We start from the raw sequence: 21,040 nt of genomic DNA, 5'->3' as shown, positions 1-21,040 counted from the left end.
CCTGGAAAAGAGCTCCGGAAGGCTGCATTGCCAGACATACTCACTTTATCCAAGTCGGAGTTTCCGTGTCCGGGTCGCTGCTGCTGCTGCTGCTGCTGCTGCCGCCCCGCCGCCACCGCCGCCGCCACCGAGCCAATCCCGGGGTGGGCCTATTACCATTGAATACAGCAGCAGCAGCAGGCGGTGCCCTCTTTGCCCGATCTGAATCGGAAGCCATGGCGCTCTGGTGTCGGCCTCGCTGTTGCTGCTGTTCCTGCGCCCCTTCGTCCCGGACGGCCAGACTCTGGAGCAGCCTGCGAAATTGCGCCTTGGACAGCAGCGGCGGCGGCGGCGCCAACGCCAACAAGCAGCCTGGCAATGAACTGGCGGCGCCGGGGCTCAAGACGGCCGTAAGTAACCAGGCACTTGGGGCGAATGGAGGTCAGGAAGGGAATGAATGGGGGCCACGCTCGATCGTCGCTCGTGGAGGGGGCGATCCAGGCTTGAGCTCCGTGCGCCCGGGTGAAGGAGGAAAGAGGTGCCCCAGGGCGCGGGCTCAGCGGGGGGAAGGAAGCGCCTTTGGGAACCTCCAGAAGCAACCCGGCGCTTGAAAAGCAAGGCGATTTTAGCAGCCCCGATGCCCTGAGATACGGGGCGACTGTAACGCCCCGGTACCCCTTGTCGATTGTGGGGATCGATGGTTATTTTTTCTTTTCAATGCGAGGGGAGGAAGAGAAAACAAGGAGCGGAAAAGGAAGCGTTTTCCAAGCGTGGCGCGACGAGTAAGGAAGTTAGTTACCCAAGCCCCTTCCAGTGGGGCATTTGTAGGGCACCGAGCGGCAGATAGTAACTAATATTTTCAGAATGGCAAAGGAAGAGGGGTTGCAGTGCCAATAAGCAAAGGCTAGAGAAAAGAAAATAATAGTATTCCCTGCAGTTACAGACTGCAGCAAGAGGTGTTGGTGTGGTTTTCTTGTCTTAGAAGGGATCTCTTAAAAGGTTTACGCACGTCATTGGAAAGTTATGACAAAGCAACTATATACTTAGCGTTACATATCCTGAGGGCAGCAAGAATCATATACTGTATGGTAAATATTGGAAAAATGTGAATACCCCATCGGATATAATTGGGAAAAATTGGGATTGTGCCGAAATGGGTAGATCAGCCTTAAAAATTAAAGACAGACAAGGAATGTTATCAGGCATGGAATAAATTGCATTATTGGAAGAAACAAGAGGTAGAAATGAGAGGAAAATAACCTTACAAACATCAATAATTGTTAGTATGGAAAACAAAGATGTATAAAATTATCATTATAGTAAGGGGGAAAGTTACTAGCCTGTACAAGATGTCAGAGATGAAATAGGCTTTTTTAATTAATTTGTTCAGCCCATTGCATTTCATTATAGATATCTGAACCCATTTTCACAATACAGTGTTCCCTCGATTTTCGCGGGTTCGAACTTCGCGAATAGCCTATACCAGGTTTTTTTCAAAAAATATTGATTAAAAAACACTTAATGTTTGCAAATAAATAACAAATAATAATAATTGTTAATAAATAATTATCTTTATAAATATCAGGATCACTAAGTGTCTTATTCAATAGTGAGTCCCAGTAATAATGGTGAGTAAATGGTTGTTAAGGGAAGGGGAAATGGTAATTTAGGGGTTTAAAGTGTTACGGGATGGTTTGTGATACTGTCCATAGCCAAAAATGGTGTATTTACTTCCGCATCTCTACTTTGCGGAAATTCGACTTTCGCGGGCGGTCTCGGAACGCATCCCCCGCGGAAATCGAGGGAACACTGTAGTTCTAAACCAATTTCTTCAGGAGAAAATATGGCAACAGGTCATGAGTTGAGTAATCAAAATTGAAAGAGAGAAATGACTTAAGCTACTAATGATCTTTACAAGGTTTTCTAAATGAAAGAAATGTATTATGCTTCCCCACCTTATCTTCTGTGGTTGCTAAAACCCATTGAGGTGAATCCAGGAAACTTTCCTCCCCAACTAAATGTATGTAGGACACTTGTATGCTATTCAACATCTCTGTAGAAAAGTGGATATAAGAGAGACTATCTGTAGAATGTTGTTTGTTGTCTGAGCTTCAAAAGACCCTATTTGCACAAACTGTGCAATAAAATATATTGATCTCTTAATCCAGATCGGTCTAATTTCAGATTTCTAATCTTGCTCAGTCAACCAAACTCATCCTCTCCAGTATTGGGCTGCAGACGGTACAGTCAGATGTACAATCCCCGTTGCTGACCAGCGGGTGGTTGCTGACCAGCGGGTGGGCATGCGCGTCAGCACGAGATCCGACTTCTGCACATGCTCAGGAAGCCAAATCTTGCGCGAGAACATTTGTGCATGTGAGATTAACCTTATCGGTTTCACCAATTTTTGGTGGGTTTTTTGCTTCCGTGCATGTGTGGAAGCCAAGAAACTGCCAAAAATTGGCAAAATCTTGCATGCACGAGCATCCTCACACGAGATTCTGCTTCTGCGCATGCGGAGGAAGCCAAGTCATGCACCAATGCACACACGTCCACCAGACACGCGTACGCCTCCAGAAACGTGCCAGTAGCGCCTTCACTGCCCCTTTCCACGTTTGCAGTGAAAAATGCCTTACCATTAAGACGACAGAGTTTTGCTCCCCCTTTTTCTACATTTTTGCCTCCCCACCTGTAGCACCTCCCTACCTGGGCCTCTGTCCTTAATATTCATCTGCTCATTCATAACTCTTACCCACCAGCTTGCTTGCCTGGGATTTCCATCTTTTCCCACGTCATATTCATTTGAAATCTTTGCTTAACTAATGTGGATCTGGCGTTATGATGGCAACTGAAACATAGGATTACTGTCACTAAGTGATATAGTCATGTCATGTTGCACCTTACAACCGCATAATTAAGCAATATAAATTCCTATTCCAATCGTCACTGTAACTCATAGTAACTTCGGTTAATTCTGTTTTAATTCTACATAAAATATAGATAATAAATATCCTTTTTTTCTCTTTCTGCAGAAATCTAGTTTTTTGGGGGAAAGACTACGTCTCTTTTTTCCAAAAATGTATAGTATATGTTGGCGGTAAGTTGAAAGCTTTCTACTGCATACATTATAAAAAATAATAATACTAAAGTAGGTAGCTTCAGTATCTTTTAAAGTTTTAACTGTGAAAGATGCAACAGTGAGATATTAAATTGCATGTATCATAACGTTTAGTCTTTTTTCCATCTTTTTATAATTACATTCAGTATAAATGTATATACGAACTTGTGAGAATCATCAGATAAGCATGTTTCTCAATATAGCAGCTGAAGCAACCAGAGCAAATATTCTCATCTATTAAATTATAAATTAATTAAAAATTAAAACAGCCAATGTGATCTTTCTGCCTAAGATTTTGGAAAATAATGAGGAAGATAAAATCTTGTGAAACTTGGTGATTTTGCAATTTTGGCTATTATATATATAATATACACTTATGTACATGCTGTAAGCTTATGTATATGTATATATTATATGAGGTACTTCATGGTGATTTACTGAAACAATATGCATGATTAAATATTAAAAAAATTAATGTAGTGGGAACAGTGACAATAATTTCATATCTTATATAACAGGTAGCTTGGTGCTGGATTTTTTCATTCTCCTGTTTTAGAAAAAGGAAAATAACTGCAGAATGGAATACTTGGTGGGAGGGGGTTCATTTGTTTAATTCAATATTTGTTTAATTCAATGACAATTTTTGCTTTATTCTCCATATGCATGCCCACACAAAGGTACAATATTTACTTTATTTGTTTATCAGATTTAGAAGCCATCTATGTCCCTCACAGAGATAATAACTCATTACATTTGAATAAAATTTTAATAATTGAATAAATTGAAGAAAACTATTTTTCCTCAGTTTTTTTTTATAATTTTAGATTTCAAGCAGCTAGTTTTTTCTATGACGAGTAGTTTTTTCTATGATGTAGCTGAAGCAAAATAGGAATATGAGACTCAGAAATATATAGTAGTACTGGATGGGTATCTATTCTGTCCATTGTTAGAAGAGTAGAATTGTAAAATAACTGCTTCTGAAGTTATCTTAGATACTTAATGCAAACCCAAAATCCTCCCAGATCTCCAAACTTAATGATTTTAGAAAACCTGTGTCTTCCTTCCTTCTCAGTATTGACTAAACAATGTGGTTTTTTTTAACTTTGTAGAGAAGCATGAAGAGCTATTTTTTAAAAATGTATTTTCTTTTAAAAATTCAATTAGGATATTAACAATAGTATTTATAGTAATTTTCTGGGCAGGATAATGTTAATATTTTCTTTCTTCCTGAAAAAGCTTTGCTAGGTTTCAACATACAACAGTGCAAACTCATTGTTTTGGTAAAGCAGTCAGCGATGAACAATACAAAGATCCCTTTAACCTCGGAGGCAAAGACTTAAACAATCTCTATGAGGATATTAAAAAGGTAAATATGTGTTTGGAGAGGTAGCATAAGAAGCTCTAATAGATCATTCTTTAGATGGGAGTTTAGTGTCATAAAGCAAGTCTAGTTTAGCAGATTTAGACAGGTTTTGTTTGGCTTTTTGCAGGAATTACGGGTTTCTACTACAGAACTTAAAGAAATGTGTGACTATTACTTTGATGGTAAAGGGAAGGCCTTTCGACCAATTATTGTGGCACTAATGGCCAGAGCATGCAATTTTCATCATAACAATTCTGGGTAAATATCTATTTTTTATTTTTTAATTATTACAGTTAAGGTTTGTTCCCATATAAAAGCAAGTAGCCACAAGAAGATTTAGCATATTCACTCTTCTTGTTTTTAGTGGATGTCTTTTATTTGGAATAACAGAAAATAATTTCTCACCATGTGCATTCCTTACACTGCTGTGCCCTGACTTTTGTAGTATTTATTTTTCAGATTTAATTCTATATTCCCTCTTCTACATTAAATATGAAACATTAATTTCATTATAAACTTCAACTGAACTCCAAATATTAATAATGAACACCATTTCATTATTATCGTGGCAATTGCTAGACGATTAGTAAGCTGAAACATCCCTATTTGCCATGGTGTAGAAGTGGATAATTGATTTAAAAACCATTTATGTGAGGCACGGTTGAGGAAAGTAGGAGAATAGACAGTCAGTCGATAAGGCCAATGGATAGGTTCAGAGAAAAGCTTTGTATTATTGCAGGAGATAAAAGGATAGGGCAGGAATTTGCGTGGTCTCTAAAATTTTTGAATCTGGTTTGATCTCACCTGTCTCTTTCTGTATTGTTCAAACTATTCTAACAGGGTTGACATGTTAGATTTTTATTACCCTTCTTCTCACGTCTCAATTTTAGAGAAGTGAAGGCAAACCAGCGCTCCGTAGCATTAATTGCAGAAATGATTCATACCGCTACACTAGTTCATGATGATGTAATTGATGATGCTAATTCGCGAAGAGGAAAAGTTACTGTTAATCATATCTGGGGGGAAAGGAAGGCAAGTATTTTTTTTTTCTTAGCCATACAAAGTGTTGTTCAAAATAAAAGTAAAAGCCTTTACAGTGTTCCCTCGCTTTTCGCGGGGGATGCGTTCCGAGACCGCCCACAAAAGTTGAATTTCCGCGAAGTAGAGATGCGGAAGTAAATACACTATTTTTGGCTATGAACAGTATCACAAGCCATCCCTTAACACTTTAAACTCCTAAATTGCAATTTCCCATTCCCTTAGCAACCATTTAGATTATTATTCATCATGTTTATTAAAGGCAGATGAAAGTTTGGCAATGACATATGACATCATCAGGTGGGAAAAACCGTGGTTTAGGGGGGGAAACCCGCAAAGTTTTTTTTATATGCTGTACGCTGCCCAGAGTCGGGAAGAAGTTGGGTGGCCTATAAGTTAAATAAATTAATTTTTTTTAAAAATAGTTTTGTAAGTACAGTGTTCCCTCGATTTCCGCGGGGGATGCGTTCCGAGACTGCCTGCAAAAGTCGAATTTCCGTGAAGTAGAGATGCAGAAGTAAATACACCATTTTTGGCTATGGACAGTATCACAAGCCATCCCTTAACACTTTAAACCCCTAAATTACCATTTCCCATTCCCTTAACAACCATTTACTCACCATTATTACTGGTACTCACCACTGAATAAGACACTTAGTGATCCTGATATATATAAACATAATTATTTATTAACAATAATTATTTTTTTGTTATTTATTTGCAAAAATTATTAGTTTGGCAATGACATATGACATCATCGGGTGGGAAAAACCGTGGTATAGGAAAAAAACATATTTTTTAATTAATATTTTTTGAAAAACCGTGGTATAGACTTTCCGCGAAGTTCGAACCCGCGAAAATCGAGGGAACACTGTATTGTCATTGAACATCATGTATATAGAGAAGTTGGTTGTTGAAGTGGGAATGTTACTTGATCAATTTATCTCCTACTTTAATCTGAATGACACGAAATGGAGCAATACAGTTCAAGAAATATACAAATTACAGTTCCAAGGAAGAACCCAGAGGAAAAATCATCAAAAGTGAAACACCTAAAGTATCCCAGAAGGACTGTTGATCTGGGGTAGTGCACCCTTTTCTAACCAGGGGCTCGGAAAGGAGCAAGATCACAGTGGCTTGATTGAACATGATTAGGGAGTAAAGTGAAATAACTGAAAGTAGATATTAATCTTTTTTAAAAAAGACAACTCTAGTTCTTTCTTGATTTCCAGTAGTTGCAATTAAGTTGTATATGCGGTTGAATCTCCAACAGACATATATAAGGGGATTCAGTTTTGTTAGCTATGTGCAGATAATAGCTGTTGATATAATAATTTAATGTAAAGAAACTTCCTCCTAGCGCCCCTTGTCCAGTCAGTGAAGCAGTGGAAGTGATGTGCCGGTGCCTGGAGGCTGTTAGGGCCTGGATGGGTGTCAATAGACTCAAACTCAACCCTGATAAGACGGAGTGGCTGATGGTTTTGCCTCCCAAGGACAATTCCATCTGTCCGTCCATTACCCTGGGGGGGGAACTATTAACCCCTTCAGAGAGGGTCCGCAACTTGGGCGTCCTCCTCGATCCACAGCTCACATTAGAGAAACATCTTTCAGCTGTGGCGAGGGGGGCGTTTACCCAGGTTCGCCTGGTGCACCAGTTGCGGCCCTATTTGGATCGGGAGTCACTGCTCACAGTCACTCATGCCCTCATCACCTCGAGGTTCGACTACTGTAATGCTCTCTACATGGGGCTACCTTTGAAAAGTGTTCGGAAACTTCAGATCGTGCAGAATGCAGCTGCAAGAGCAATCATGGGCTTTCCCAAACATGCCCATGTCACAACAACACTCCGCAGTCTGCATTGGTTGCCGATCAGTTTCCGGTCACAATTCAAAGTGTTGGTTATGACCTATAAAGCCCTTCATGGCATCGGACCAGGTTATCTCCGGGACCGCCTTCTGCCGCACGAATCCCAGCGACCAATTAGGTCCCACAGAGTTGGCCTCCTCCGGGTCCCGTCAACTAAACAATGTCGTTTGGCGGGACCCAGGGGGAGAGCCTTCTCTGTGGCGGCCCCGGCCCTCTGGAACCAATTCCCCCCAGAGATTAGAATAGCTCCCACCCTTCTTGCCTTTCGCAAGCTTCTTAAAACCCACCCGTGTTGTCAGGCTTGGGGGAATTAAGATATTCTTTCCCCCTCGGCTTCCACAATTTATGTATGGTACGTTGTATGTATGATTGGTTTTTAAAATAAGGGCTTTTAGTTTTTAAGTATTGGATTGTCGCACATTGTTTTTATTACTGTTGTTAGCCGACCCGAGTCTGCGGAGAGGGGCGGCATACAAATCCAATAAAATGAAATGAAATAAGAGCGGAGCCTCAACCTGCTCTTGAATTTTTCCCAAGAGAAAGGAACTGGGTGAAGTTTCTAGGGGTATAAAATAGCGTTTGTCAATTAATATAGGGATTTCAACTCCCCATAATTCATTTCCAATCTCTCATCATTCTGGTTGACAGTTGATGAAAAGGAAATATCTTACAAAAGGGAGGGAAAATATAAAATGTGTACAGTCCTTTGTAATTGCATTTCTGATGTTATCTTCCAGATTTATTTGTTGGCAGTTTCCCTGACTGCAAGAACGGTTTTTTTTAATGGTATGCAAAGCTATAAATTGAATAATGGTGCCAGCTAGAGTACAGTGATCCCTCGATTAGCACGGTCTCGATTAGCGCAAAACGCTGCAACGCGGTTTTTCAAAAAATATTAATTAAAAAATAAGTCCGCGCTAGTTCTCTCTCTCTTTCTCTCCCTGTTGCCGGCGTGGTATATGAGAGAGAAAGAGAGAGGCAGAGGTTGGGCGCATTACCGGGAGGTGGAGGCGGCGTGGGGACGCTGGGTGCCGGGGACACCGAGGAGGGGGTGGACGTGGCCTCTCAGCTGCAGAGCCGAACAAGGGCGGAGGCAACGGCGGAGTCCGGCGCTGGGGCCATGCGGGGCCGCTCATCCAGGGGGGCGTGGACTGGCAAGTCGCCCTCCTTTCTCTTTCTTTCTCTCTCTTATACCACACCGGTAACAGGGAGAGAAAGAGAGAGAGCGGAGGGCACCTTGCCGGTCCACGCCCCCCCTAGATGAGCGGCTCCGCATGGCCCCAGCGCCGCCCAGGCAAAGGGGAAACCCCAAGATCGCTTGCCGCTTGCCGTATTGCAGCGAAGGAGGCGAAGCAAGGCTCCAAGCTGCAATACGGCAAGCGGCAAGCGATCTTGGGGTTTCCCCTTTGCCTGGGCGGCGGGAAGACCAAGGGAAGGTTCCTTCAGCCGCCCAACACGTGATCCGCTCCGCAGCGCGGCAGCAGCGAGGAGCCTGGGCAACGGGGAAACCCCATCTTCGGCTCCTCGCTGCTTCCGCGCTGCGGAGCAGATCAGCTGTTGGGCGGCTGAAGGAACCTTCCCTTGGTCTTCCCCGCCGCCCACACGCAAACTCCACCATCTGCGCATGTGCGGCCATGAAAAAAATGGCGCACATGCGCAGATGGTGTTTTTTAACTTCCGCACCACTATAACGCGGAAATCGATTAGCGCGGGAGGTCTTGGAACGTAACCCCCGCGCTAATCGAGAGATCACTGTATTTTAAAATCAGTTCTTCTTTTTCAGGCGGTCTTAGCTGGTGATTTCATCCTTTCTACGGCATCGTTACTTTTAGCACGCATTGGGAACACAACTGTCGTTTCTCTAATAACGCAAGTGATTGAAGATCTGGTGCGTGGTAAGGCTTTTTAGCAACATAACTAGAAATAACTGCATTTCCGCCTTCCCTGGCAATTAGTTGCTAACACGGTTGATCGTTTTTTTACCTCTTGCAGGTGAATTTCTGCAGCTGGGTTCCAAAGAAAACGAAAATGAAAGATTTTCTCACTACCTCGAAAAAACTTTTAAGAAGACTGCAAGTCTTATAGCACACAGCTGTAAAGCAGTATGTACGTTCCATCTTTTCTATTAATTTATCTTAATATGTGGAGGAGAGACAGATTAGGAATTAGAAGAATGAACCATTTTTTCAACAAGCATATGAATATAAAAAGTTTTGCTGTAGTATCACTGGTTCATTTTCCAGAGAGAAAAATAAGAGAGAAAATAATTTAACCAATACATTAAACCTAATGAAAAAGTGGGAGCTCCAGTCAAAACAAAAAAAAAGTTATGATGAATTTGGTTTTCTGCGCCATCAGTTTCAGAGAAGGCATTGAGCAGTGGAAGTGATGTGCCGGTGCCTGGAGGCTGTTGGGGCCTGGATGGGTGTCAACAGACTCAAGCTCAACCCGGATAAGACGGAGTGGCTGTGGGTTCTGCCTCCCAGGGACAATTCCATCTGTCCGTCCATAACCCTGGGGGGGGAATTATTGACCCCCTCAGAGAGGGTCCGCAACTTGGGCGTCCTCCTCGATCCACAGCTCACATTAGAGAAACATCTTTCAGCTGTGGCGAGGGGGGCGTTTGCCCAGGTTCGCCTGGCCCTATCTGGACCGGGACTCACTGCTCACAGTCACTCATGCCCTCATCACCTCGAGGTTCGACTACTGTAATGCTCTCCACATGGGGCTACCTTTGAAAAGTGTTCAGAAACTTCAGATTGTGCAGAATGCAGCTGCGAGAGCAATCATGGGCTTCCCAAAGTATGCCCATGTTACACCAACACTCCGCAGTCTGGATTGGTTGCCAATCAATTTCCGGTCATAATTCAAAGTGTTGGTTATGACCTATAAAGCCCTTCATGACATTGGACCAGAATATCTCCAGGACCGCCTTCTGCCGCACGAATCCCAGCGACCGATTAGGTCCCACAGAGTTGGCCTTCTCCGGGTCCCGTCGACTAAACAATGTCGTTTGGCGGGACCCAGGTGAAGAGCCTTCTCTGTGGCGGCCCCGACCCTCTGGAACCAGCTCCACCCAGAGATCAGAACTGGCCCCACCCTCCTTGCCTTTCGTAAAGCTCTTAAGACCCATCTTTGCCGTCAGGCATGGGGGAACTGAGACATCTCCCCCAGGCCTATATAGTTTATACATGGTATGTTTGTGTGTATGCTTGCTTTTAATAATGGGGTTTTTAGTGTTTTTTAAATTATTAGATTTGTTACATTGTCTTTGTTATTGTTGTGAGCTGCCCCGAGTCTACGGAGAGGGACGGCATACAAATCTAAATAATAATAATAATAATAATAATAATAATAATAATAATAATAATAATAATAATAATAATAATAATAATAGAAATAACTTGATTGAGCAAAAAATGGTTTTACAGTTGTGGTTCTATCAAGGTGTTACTTAGCATGATTCACCTTGTGCTGCATTTCAGGTGATTCCAGGAAGACAGGAGAAATACTAAATAGATATTCCAACCCCTTTTTTAATGCATATCATAATAAAAAAGGAGCCCGTTATATAAGCCATAGTTTAATAATGCAGTGTTTTCAGGAAGTGTAATGTGTGTGTCTCCCCAGAGACACACACAGAAACACAGAATTGTGTTTTGTTTTGTTTTGGGATAATTAAATGCAAGTTCAAAGAATCTCATGAAATGTTAAGAGTTCCTACTAAATTCTTACCATATATTGGATGAGAAATTATCAGAAATCCTGTGATTTCTTGAAATGTTGTCCATTAAAAAAATATATATGATGGCAATCAAACCAAAAGCTGCTCACCCAGCACCTTTAAAAAATTACAGATTACACTAAAACTTGCCTGAAATTAGAGACCATAGCTGGGCAAACTAATGGATGGTCAGTTCTGTCTTGATCTTATGCATTCCAATTCTAGAAGCCCTGTTCCAAATGAAAAATCAGTATTGGATGGGTATAGAAGTTAGACCGTAGATCCTTATGACCACTAGTATGTTTGGAAAGTGAGATCCTGGTAAAAGACACCATTTTTCTTGCATCTGAACAGAGAGATCTAGCTAGAGGGATTCATGTCTTAATGAATTCCAGATAGGGTTTATCTTGAAAAATAGAGCAAGTCCAAATATTTTTCAGAAGTGTGTTTCATAGAGTAGATCAAACAATTTTGTAATAACTTAGAAGACACTACTTTATTTATAAGCATAGTTTAAAAGTTTTGGTTCAAAGCGAAAAGGTTTGACCTCCTAAATACATAATGCCCAGAGTCTGTCATATTAACTTTTCTGTAATATACAGTCCTCTTCAGACATTAGGCTAGTAGATATTTAAAATAATTGTTCATAGGAATAGTACTTTCAGTTGAATATTCCTTGCTCTGCTTTCTTGGATGAGTAAAAAAAGTGACTTTCTAATACTGCATAGGTTTTTGCCACACTGGTGATTGTAGGGAATACTCAAAGAACACATCCTAGATCTGAATGAATGAAATATTCTCATTGAATACTTTGTTCTGTACAGAGTTGAATGTGCACAATATCATGCGAAATTGATTGTCAATCAGTGTTGCTTCCTAAGTGGACAGTTTGAGTTCACAGAAGATTGATTTACTTGGGAGTTATATTGTGTTGTTTAAGTGTTCCCTTTATTTTTTTGAGCAGTGTATATCAACTTAGCTTCTAATAGATAAAGAATACTATTACTAAAGTTAATAAAATGGCAGTTAGGTCTCTCAGCATTAATTATAAAGCTTTTCTTTATGTTACAATGAAATTTGATAATTACTGTAAAACTAACAAATCATTTTGCAACCATAATATTATTATATGTGTTAGCCTCTGTGTTTGCAGTTATATATGTGCAGCTATATATAAGTCAATCCATTTTCTGGATATAAAGGTATCTCCATCTATTTGTTTATCTATCTCTCTGTCTATTTATGTAACCAATTATCTATCTATCTTTCTTTCTTTCTTTCTTTCTTTCTTTCTTTCTTTCTTTCTTTCTATCTGCCTAATTACCTACTTACCTATCTCTATCCCCAAAACTCTTGGAAGAGCTGATTTTTAATGCTGTGCTGTTGTCCTTGGTATTTCCCAAAATCTCTGGATATATAAAGAGGGACTGGGCAGAATGCAGGTATTGATGTCTGCTTCTCTATTATTAGTGGATTGGTGGCACATATAAATAATGGGAAATAACCAAAGATTCTGTTCTTTTTTACTTTTCAGGTTTCTATACTAGGCTGTCCTGATCCCAAAGTTCATGAAATTGCATATCTATATGGAAAAAACATTGGTATAGCATTTCAGGTAACGTATAAAGGATGCTGACTTAAAAGACACAGAGTTTTACCAATCAAATAAAATGCTAAAAAGGGGGAGGTTTGGAACATTTATACCTGTATGCCTTACTTACATCCTTGCAAGCATGTCTTGTAAACTTTGCATTGTATATTCTTCGTTTACTGTAGCTGGTAGATGACGTGCTGGATTTTACATCGTGTTCTGAACAGTTGGGGAAACCTGCATCAGCAGACCTTAAACTTGGAATAGCCACTGGACCTGTTTTATTTGCTTGCCAGCAAGTATGAACAACATAAATTGTACTTTCTTCCCAAGATATTACATGTCTTTTATTTATGCTAAAAATTTAAAGTATTGTTTTGTATGCATTAAGGAAGATGCTTAAAGAAAGGAAAGGTAGCCTCCACAGGTGCTTTTCAAATCAGAGGCAATAAAAAAAACTAACCCTTAATTGATTTATTGTTATCCTAAATCAAATTAGGAACACAAGGCATGGGTAATTTACTCACAGGATCATTAAAAGTTAATGGTAGAAACCTGCCTGGATTTGAGTGTTCCAAGGTTTTACATAGTTGGAAGTTGCATTTAACCTTGGTATTACAGTGGTACCTCTACTTACGCATTTAATTCATTCCGTGACCAGGTCCTTAAGTAGAAAAGTTTGTAAGAAGAAACAATTTTTCCCATAGGAATCAATGTAAAAGCAAATAATGTGTGCAATTGGGGAAACCACAAGGAGGGTGGAGGCCCTGTTTCCTCCCAGGAGATTCCTAGAGAGGCCCCCACAGAGGCTTCTCCATGCCTTTTCCGCTCCTGTTTCCTCCTAGGAGATTCCTAGAGAGGCCCCACAGAAGCTTCTCCCTCCCTTTTCTGGTTACAGTTTCGAAGGGTCAGGTTTGTAAGTGGAAAATGGTTCTTGAGAAGAGGCAAAATAAATTGAACACCCAGTTCTTATCTAGAAAAGTTCGTAAGTAGAGGCGTTCTTAGATAGCAGTACCACTGTAATTGGTGATAGGGGTTCGGTTCAGCTGTATTAGATTCTTGAAGGCTGCCTGCACAGATTCCTGTAATTTTTTTAACCAACATTTTTCAGAAGTGGTTTGTCATTACCTCCTTTCTAGGGCTTAGAGAGAAATATATTGTGATCCATTCTGGAAAATGAATTAAAGTGAAACAAACATTTTCAGATCATCAACTCAGTTTCACTTAGTTTGATTGCAAATTATGAACTCTGTCAGATAACATAATTTCTTAGCCTGCCTTCATTTGACAGTCCCCCTGTATGACTAGCATTGATAATGTTACCTAGATGGGTAATGAAACATCTACAAGAAAATAAAGCAAGCTTAGAGAGAACCAAGCTGCCTCCGGAACCGCCTGCTACCGCACGAATCCCAGCGACCGATAAGGTCCCACAGAGTTGGCCTTCTCTGGGTCCCGTCGACAAAACAATGTCGTTTGGCGGGCCCCAGGGGAAGAGCCTTCTCTGTGGCGGCCCCAGCCCTCCGGAGATTAGAACTGCCTCCACCCTCCCTGTCTTTTGTAAACTACCCAAGACTCATTTATATCGCCAGGCATGGGGGAGTTGAGATAGCTCTTCCCCCTAGGCCATTACAAGTTATGCATGGTATGTTTGTGTGTATGTTTGGTTTTATAATAGGGGTTTTTAGTTGTTTTTTATTATTGGATTGTACATGTTGTGTTTATTGTTGTTGTTAGCCGCCCCGAGTCTGCGGAGAGGGGCGGCATACAAATCCAATAAATTATTATTATTATTATTATTATTATTATTATTATTATTATTATTCTGTGAGAATTGTGAAACAATAGAATCCACAATTCTATTGCTTCCAATAGCATTGTAGATCATGAGAAGAAAAACATCCCGAATGCTACAAAAAAAACCCTTATTAGCTGTGCCAGGATTTAGATGGCATCAGTAAGCAAGAACTGCCAAGGAAGGGCTATAATACTTTTCTCTGTTCTAGTTCCCAGAAATTAATGCCATGATAATGAGGCGATTCACTCACCCAGGCGATGTCCAACGTGCCCAGGAATTTGTATTACAGGTAAGACAAAACTTTTATTAAAAGTAGTGAAAAGTAAAGAAAATTTGGTATACTCTTATGATTTCACTCTTCCTTGCAGACCAAACATAAAGTGATACAATGTTGATTGAAATACATCTGGTCCTCGCTTAACAACCATAGTTGAGACCTGCAACACTATTGCTAAGCGAGACATCACATGACCACGATGCTTACAATCTCATTTACACTATGGTCATTAAGCGAGACATCATATGACACGACTTGCAGTTTTACTATCAGCTTCTCTGCTTACCGGAAATGCAAGGACTGATTGTGATTATTTTTTCAGCATTGTCATAACTAGAAAGGGCAGTTGTTAAGCAAGGACCACCTCTTTATATTTTTAGAAAAAACACACCATGTTGGCATTGACATCCTGTGTGTCTGATTCTGTTACTCTAAGATGAAAGCTACCCCTGTCATACTAAAAGTAGATCAAGTAAATATTGTCTTGGTAATTCATGCAAGCTTCTCTTATAGCAGACTGCCAATTTTTATATTTAGCGAGTTGGGCATATTGGGTGTTGTTTAAGACTCAAGGAACATTTTTGTAAATTGTGGTATCTATGGTAGCATAAAACCCATTGGAGATAGGAAACTTTTTAAGGCAGCTTAAATCTATATTTACCTTCTGTTGTGATTCAGCCTGAGGCTCCTCAGGGACCGGCTGGAGCTCTGCAGGATCCATGCCCAGAGGAGGAGGACAGTGACCAGGAGGGGGAGGACCAGGCAGACGGGGGAGAGGAACGTCAGGAAGAGGAGGAGGGAGAGCAGCCTGAGACCCCCGGGGGGGGGATTCATTGGATGAAGACGCACAGGCTATAATAGACATGAGGCAGAGACGTGCAGCTCAAAGAAGGGGCCAATTAGAAAGATATTTCCATCCCTGAATTGGCAACAGCTGGGTTTGGGTGTGGTTCTCCTCAGCAGGGTTGAAAAGGCAGGCCCGCCCTTACAGTCTTGTGGAGAGTTATCAACTGGGAGTCCTGTGACCTTGCTTCAATTCTTGGTGTCTCTGATCTTGGCTTGTGGCCTAGAAGGCTGAAAGACTTGGGGGAGGCGTGGGTTTTATTATCTCCAGTGTTGTTTTTGCCAGCAAGAATCCTGTTTTATTGCCTGGCCTTTGTGAAACCTCTGTGAAGCTTCATCGTGTTCCTGTCTGTAAGAACAGTTTGTGTTACCTGTGTTTGCTTTCCAGTATATAAACTGCCTTTGCTTTTTACCAGTGTGTCTGGATACTCTTTTTGGTTGGTGTTGGCGTCTGGGGGGGACCCAGACAGAACACCTTCAAGTTGTATGGATCTATAAAATGCAATTCTAAAAACAGTCAAACAAACTCTCGCAAAACCAATTGCAGAATGGGGAAGCAGCAGCTTTCACTAACTCTTCCTTTAATATTTTGGTCTTTTCTTAGAGCGGTGGCATTCAGCAAACAAACTACCTCGCACAGCGTTATTGCCAGGAGGCAGTGAAGGAGATTAGCAAGCTTCGACCTTCTCCAGAAAGAGATGCTCTTATGCAGCTGGCAGAGATTGTGTTGTCTCGAGACAAATAATCCTAATTCTTCTTCCTGGTGATTCTGGCAGCTATTTTACCAGACTGTGCCTAAACGGTTTCAGAACATTTTGGCTTGTTTCTGGTGGAGTTCCCATTTTTTTTAAAAAAAACCAGTTTTCCTAGTTAAGTAACTAGGCTTGTGAAATGCTTTTATTAAAGAAAGCCTTATGCAACAGTGAAACACAATCACTCTGTTAAATTGGTAGCAGCATGTGGTACCTATGTTTTTAATGAAGAGGTTTCTTGTTTTTGTGGGCACTTGGTTTACACTGTTCACTATTGATGCTGAAGGCCACAAACAATAAAATATAATCAGTGTATTAAATTATTTCTGCAGTTCCTCATACGTGCTGGGAGTATACCCAACTCCTCTAATAATTAAACTGCCTGTTAGAATTTCAAAGTACGCAGAAAATTAAAGAATGGTTTATTATAAAAGACTGTACATACTTGTTATAATTAAAACAGGTTATATACAAATCAAGAAGTGTTCCAATTTATAAAGGGGATACAAATATGTTTCATGGGTTGATGTTTGATGTCAGAAATAACATGTTAACAATCAGGAAAAGGCAAATAAAGCAATTAGGTTCATTTAAGGAACAACAAGGCAAGGGATCTTTCAATATTGAATGTTGATAGATAATATTGTTATTGTATTTAGTGCACTTGATTTTTTTTGTCGTCTAATGCCCATTAGGACAGCGATTGAGCCCAAATAAATCTTTACTACACAAAGCAATAAATCCCTTTATAATTTAACTTGACCTGACCTTGTGCTTAAACTGGGGATGTTCTACTGCTAAAAGCCAGATGGATGGCACAACCATCTATGTCTTTTTCTACATGAGCTGTTCTTGTTCTTTTAGTGGGATGCCGGACTAGAATCAGCATTGCTATGGAAATACATCCCTGTTGAGCCCGCAAATAGGTACTGCTTAAATAATGTGATGTGAGAGGAAAAACATCAGTAGAAAACCCGCCAGTGATGAACATTTACTTTCAGTAGAGCAACAGACTTTAATAGTTTTAAACAGAACAGTCACTTGAGATTGTTTGTTTGCCCACCTTATGCCCATTCATCTTTTTTTTGCAATGTGTCATTAAATCTCCTCTCTTAAGGCAGTTCTACAGCAAAAGGCTGCTTGCCATAGGAAAAATACCATTGCAACGAAAATTAAAAAGTGATTAAATATTTAATTCACCTATCCTGTGGTGCATCTTCATTATAAACTTTACCATCCCTGGCCACACACTGCTAGCTAAGAAGAGAAATAGATTTCTGCTCTAAAACTTCTCCCAGAGCACTGCAACCTGGTAAGTCAACTAAAAAGAAAACTAATGGGCATTTTAGCAAGTTAGAACAACTTTGCTTCACCTTTTCTCCTATCAGCCTTTTATTGATGTGCTTTCTGTTTCCAGTAGTTGCTACTCAAAAGTCGTGGGTAGTATCCTTTACTAATGAATAAGCCAAATAATAAGTGCAATCTGAATATATACTGTAGTAACCTGCAGAAGTGTACCTTTCCCTTTATTGGGATGTTAAGGTTTTGGACCTGAAATTAAAAATGACCCTGTTGACAAGGGGGGAATTTGGTAAGTCAACATGCTTCAATATTGCTTTGCAAAGCAAGGTAAGCCAACAAAAGTAATGGACAAGACCTTTGGTTCATTTATGTATTTATGAATGGAAAAGTCAATGCAATTTTACTCATTAAAAACTCAGGTACAAATTACACACACGTCATAAGACCACCCATCTTTGATTCACATGGACATATTCGATAAGAGACTCAAAGGACTCACTGGAATAGGCTCTTAGTGAAAGTACTCCAGTAAAAGATTACAACAAATTGGAAGCATCTTGGATTTTCAGAAGAAAGTGTAATTCAATACATAAGTTTTTATGCATGCTTTTAAACAAATACTATATTTTGAGGATGAGCAATAGTCTAAATAAAGGTAAATGACCAGCATTATTAAACTTCTCAACCAGATTTAAAGTTAGTCTAACAGTTGTTAGTTCATCACGCTGTTGCACTGAGAAAAGAAAACGATGGCACGATTTGAATCTTGAGTCATTAAATAGTTCATACCCTACTTCCCCAGAATATTTAGGCTGGTCGTAGAAAACAACGCATAGGTAAATAAGCATAATCAGTAATAAACAGTTCAGTTATTTGCAAAACAAAATAGTTTTTTCTTGGAATGTTCTGTTTCTCTCCCTCTGAAATTGGCCAATCCAATCTTTCTGTGGTTGTATGTTTGTGGAAGTGTATCTGATTTATAGAACTCTTGTTTTAGAAGCGAAATGTGTCTTTGACTCTTTTTCCTGATCCCCAAAAAAGACTTTTGGAAACACAAATCTAACCCAGAATGTTCAGACTGGACCAATCGGGGGAAAACACCGAACTTCTGAGAATAAACCATTCCATTCTGAATTCATTTTACAAACTCCAGAAACAGATGCTTACAGATGAACATACAATCATGCCATTTAAACAGAATGGCCTGGAAAGGATGTGCACATTTTAAGGAGCATTAAGACAAGTGTTAATTTACCCTTTGTAGATCATTATGGCATGACTGAAGGCAAAGTCTGGCCTGAAAAAAAGAATTAATCTGCATAGTGCATGATTGATTCAACATAGTTTCCAGGAAACAGGCCAGTCACTCTGTTGCTTACACCTTCATACCAACCATCATCATTCTTCTTTATCACATAAATGATTGCACCCTCCATGAATGACAGCTCATCATCCTTGTCCTTTGAGTAGTCATATATGGCAACAACTAGAAAAATGAAAAGAGAGGCCAATGAGTTTTGTCATAAGTTGTTCTAAAATCATTTCTAGGATTTTCATCTCAATTCAGATTTTTAATTTTAGATTCTTATCTTTATCTCCCTTCCTTCCAATATTCTTTTTCTCCCCCTGTTTCCCCGTGAAAGTAACCGTGTGAAGTGGTTTGGCCTGAAAAAGAGCCACTGACCCCAAGTGACCCAGGTGGGTGGGAGTGGACTCTCCACAGTTTCATAGTTTTTACCCTTTTCCCCCCAAAATATGACATCGCCTCATAATAAACCTAATTGGGATTTTGACTATATGGTAACAAGGCCAAGTGCTTATTTCAGGGTCCCAAAAAAGATAGGGTCTTATTTTCAGAAAAACATGGTAGGAAATGGTCCTTAATTTAGCAATAGCATTTAGACTTACCGTATTTTCAAGTTTATAAGACGCACCTTTTTACTTCAAAAAAGTATGTCAAAAACTGGGTGCGTCTTATACACCAAATGTTGCCAAGGCCACTGGGCAGCCCTTGGCGGGAGGCTGGCAACACCTTGGGGATCCCCCCGAAGAAGGGAGATTGGAGTGGGGGCTGATGTAGTTGAGCCCCCTCCAGTGGGATGATCAGCGTCGCACCGCGGGCCTCCGCAGGCTGGATGCGCCAAGGGGAATCCTCGCGAGCAGCTCCCAGAGACTCCACTGCACCCAGCAACAAAGCGTCGCATTCAAGGCGGCTGCTTGGGCCTCTGGATGGCAGGAACGAGGGGGGCATGCCCCTGAGTTAGACGGTCCTGGCCGAGACTGTTGGCGGCTTTGCTTTGAGGAGCAGCAGCGCCGAGAACGTCACGTCCACGGCCCAGGCCCCACCGCCACTGCCAAAGACAGTGGTGGCAGGGGGGCCAGGAGCGTGGACATGGCGTTCACAGTGCCACTGCTGCTCGAAGAGAAGCCGCTGCCACCGCCGCCAATCTCCAGCAGGACCGGCTAACTCGGGCATGCGCCCCTCATTCCTGCCACCCGGAGGCCACGGCAGCATCCAGTTGATGTAGGAGGCCCACGGTGCGGTGCTGATAATCCCATGGGAGGGGGCTCAGCTACATCAGCCCCCTCTCCAATCTCCCACCTTCTGGAGCATCCCCATGGCTGAGCCTCCTGCCAAGGGCTGCCCGGCGGCCTCGGCAACATTCCTCAGCTGCAGAGAACTGGGCAAGGTGTCCCCTCGGGGCATCTTGGGGGGCAGAACCTGGCCAGAGAGATCGCAGCACAGAGCGTAGGAGGAGAGACAATCCTATTTGGCCAGCTGTAAAACCCAGAAGTGGTGCAGTTCTGCGTGAAACCAGGAGGAGAAGCTAAGAGGAAGTGGGGTAGGCTGCTGGCTGATCCCCAAAGAGACAGAGATGGAAGGAAAGAGGAAGTGAGAGGGGGAGGGAATGTGATAGAAAAGGAGAAAGAGAAAAATGAGAAACTGATGGAGGGAAAGGAAAAGGGAGAGGGAGAACAAATGAGAGAGAAGGGAGAGCTCAGGGAAAGAGAGAAAATGAAAGGGAGAAGAAAAACAAATGAGAGAAGGGGAGAGAAAGAAAAATGGAGATGAAAAGGAAAGAGAAAAACAAATGAAAGTGAGAGAAATGAGAGCAAAAAGGGGGGAGAGAAACAAATGAAAGAGAAAGGGGGGGAGAAGGAGAGGTACACAGAAATGAGAGAGATCTGAAGGGAGAGAATGCGAGAGGGAAAAGAGAGAAAGAGAAGTGGAGAGAAAGAAACAAAAGGGAAAAGAGAGAGGGGGGAAAGAGAGGAAGGAAGGAGGAAGGGAGGGAGGGAAGGAAAGAAGGGAGACATTTCTCGTGGAAAACACCCCCTTGTGGCTGGAGAGGATACTATTTCTATTACTATTTAATATTGCACCATTT

At 41.2% G+C, this 21,040-nt stretch overlaps 2 protein-coding genes across 5 annotated transcripts in view; one reads left to right on the top strand and one right to left on the bottom strand.

Annotated features, from left to right (window-relative positions):
* Positions 1-2: 2 nt before the first annotated feature.
* Positions 3-16,831, top strand: PDSS1 (decaprenyl diphosphate synthase subunit 1). 2 transcript variants are annotated; one of them, XM_070728229.1, is made up of 11 exons: positions 3-389; positions 3,012-3,076; positions 4,334-4,463; positions 4,588-4,718; positions 5,351-5,492; positions 9,148-9,259; positions 9,357-9,466; positions 12,623-12,703; positions 12,865-12,978; positions 14,686-14,766; positions 16,202-16,831. In XM_070728229.1, exons 1-11 carry the CDS (start codon positions 216-218, stop codon positions 16,340-16,342), a joined length of 1,281 nt encoding a protein of 426 aa, XP_070584330.1. In that variant the 5' UTR covers positions 3-215; the 3' UTR covers positions 16,343-16,831. The 2 variants fall into 2 exon arrangements, with proteins under 2 accessions (XP_070584330.1, XP_070584331.1); XM_070728230.1 differs by lacking the exon at positions 4,588-4,718 and having other exon boundaries at positions 183-389.
* The window catches only part of ABI1 (abl interactor 1), a 110,232-nt gene continuing 105,940 nt past the window's right edge, over positions 16,749-21,040 (bottom strand). For all 3 annotated transcript variants that reach the window (XM_070728227.1, XM_070728228.1, XM_070728226.1), the window contains one exon: positions 16,749-19,137. In XM_070728227.1, the coding sequence (XP_070584328.1) occupies positions 18,962-19,137 (176 nt within the window). In that variant the 3' untranslated portion in view covers positions 16,749-18,961. The remainder of the gene's footprint in view (positions 19,138-21,040) is intronic.

This window comes from Erythrolamprus reginae, chromosome Z (genome assembly GCF_031021105.1).
Source record: "Erythrolamprus reginae isolate rEryReg1 chromosome Z, rEryReg1.hap1, whole genome shotgun sequence".
NCBI lineage: Eukaryota > Metazoa > Chordata > Lepidosauria > Squamata > Dipsadidae > Erythrolamprus > Erythrolamprus reginae.
The sequence above is the reverse complement of the archived record's forward strand: the minus strand, read 5'-3'. Positions and strand labels throughout refer to the sequence as shown.

Excerpts from the sequence above, each read along its gene's own strand:
- PDSS1 (XM_070728229.1), top strand. The coding sequence starts at position 216 with ATGGCGCTCTGGTGTCGGCCTCGCTGTTGCTGCTGTTCCTGCGCCCCT. Across the intron at positions 3,077-4,333 it reads ATGTATAGTATATGTTGGCG|CTTTGCTAGGTTTCAACATA; the intron begins GTAAGTTGAAAG and ends TTCCTGAAAAAG. Across the intron at positions 12,704-12,864 it reads ACATTGGTATAGCATTTCAG|CTGGTAGATGACGTGCTGGA; the intron begins GTAACGTATAAA and ends CGTTTACTGTAG.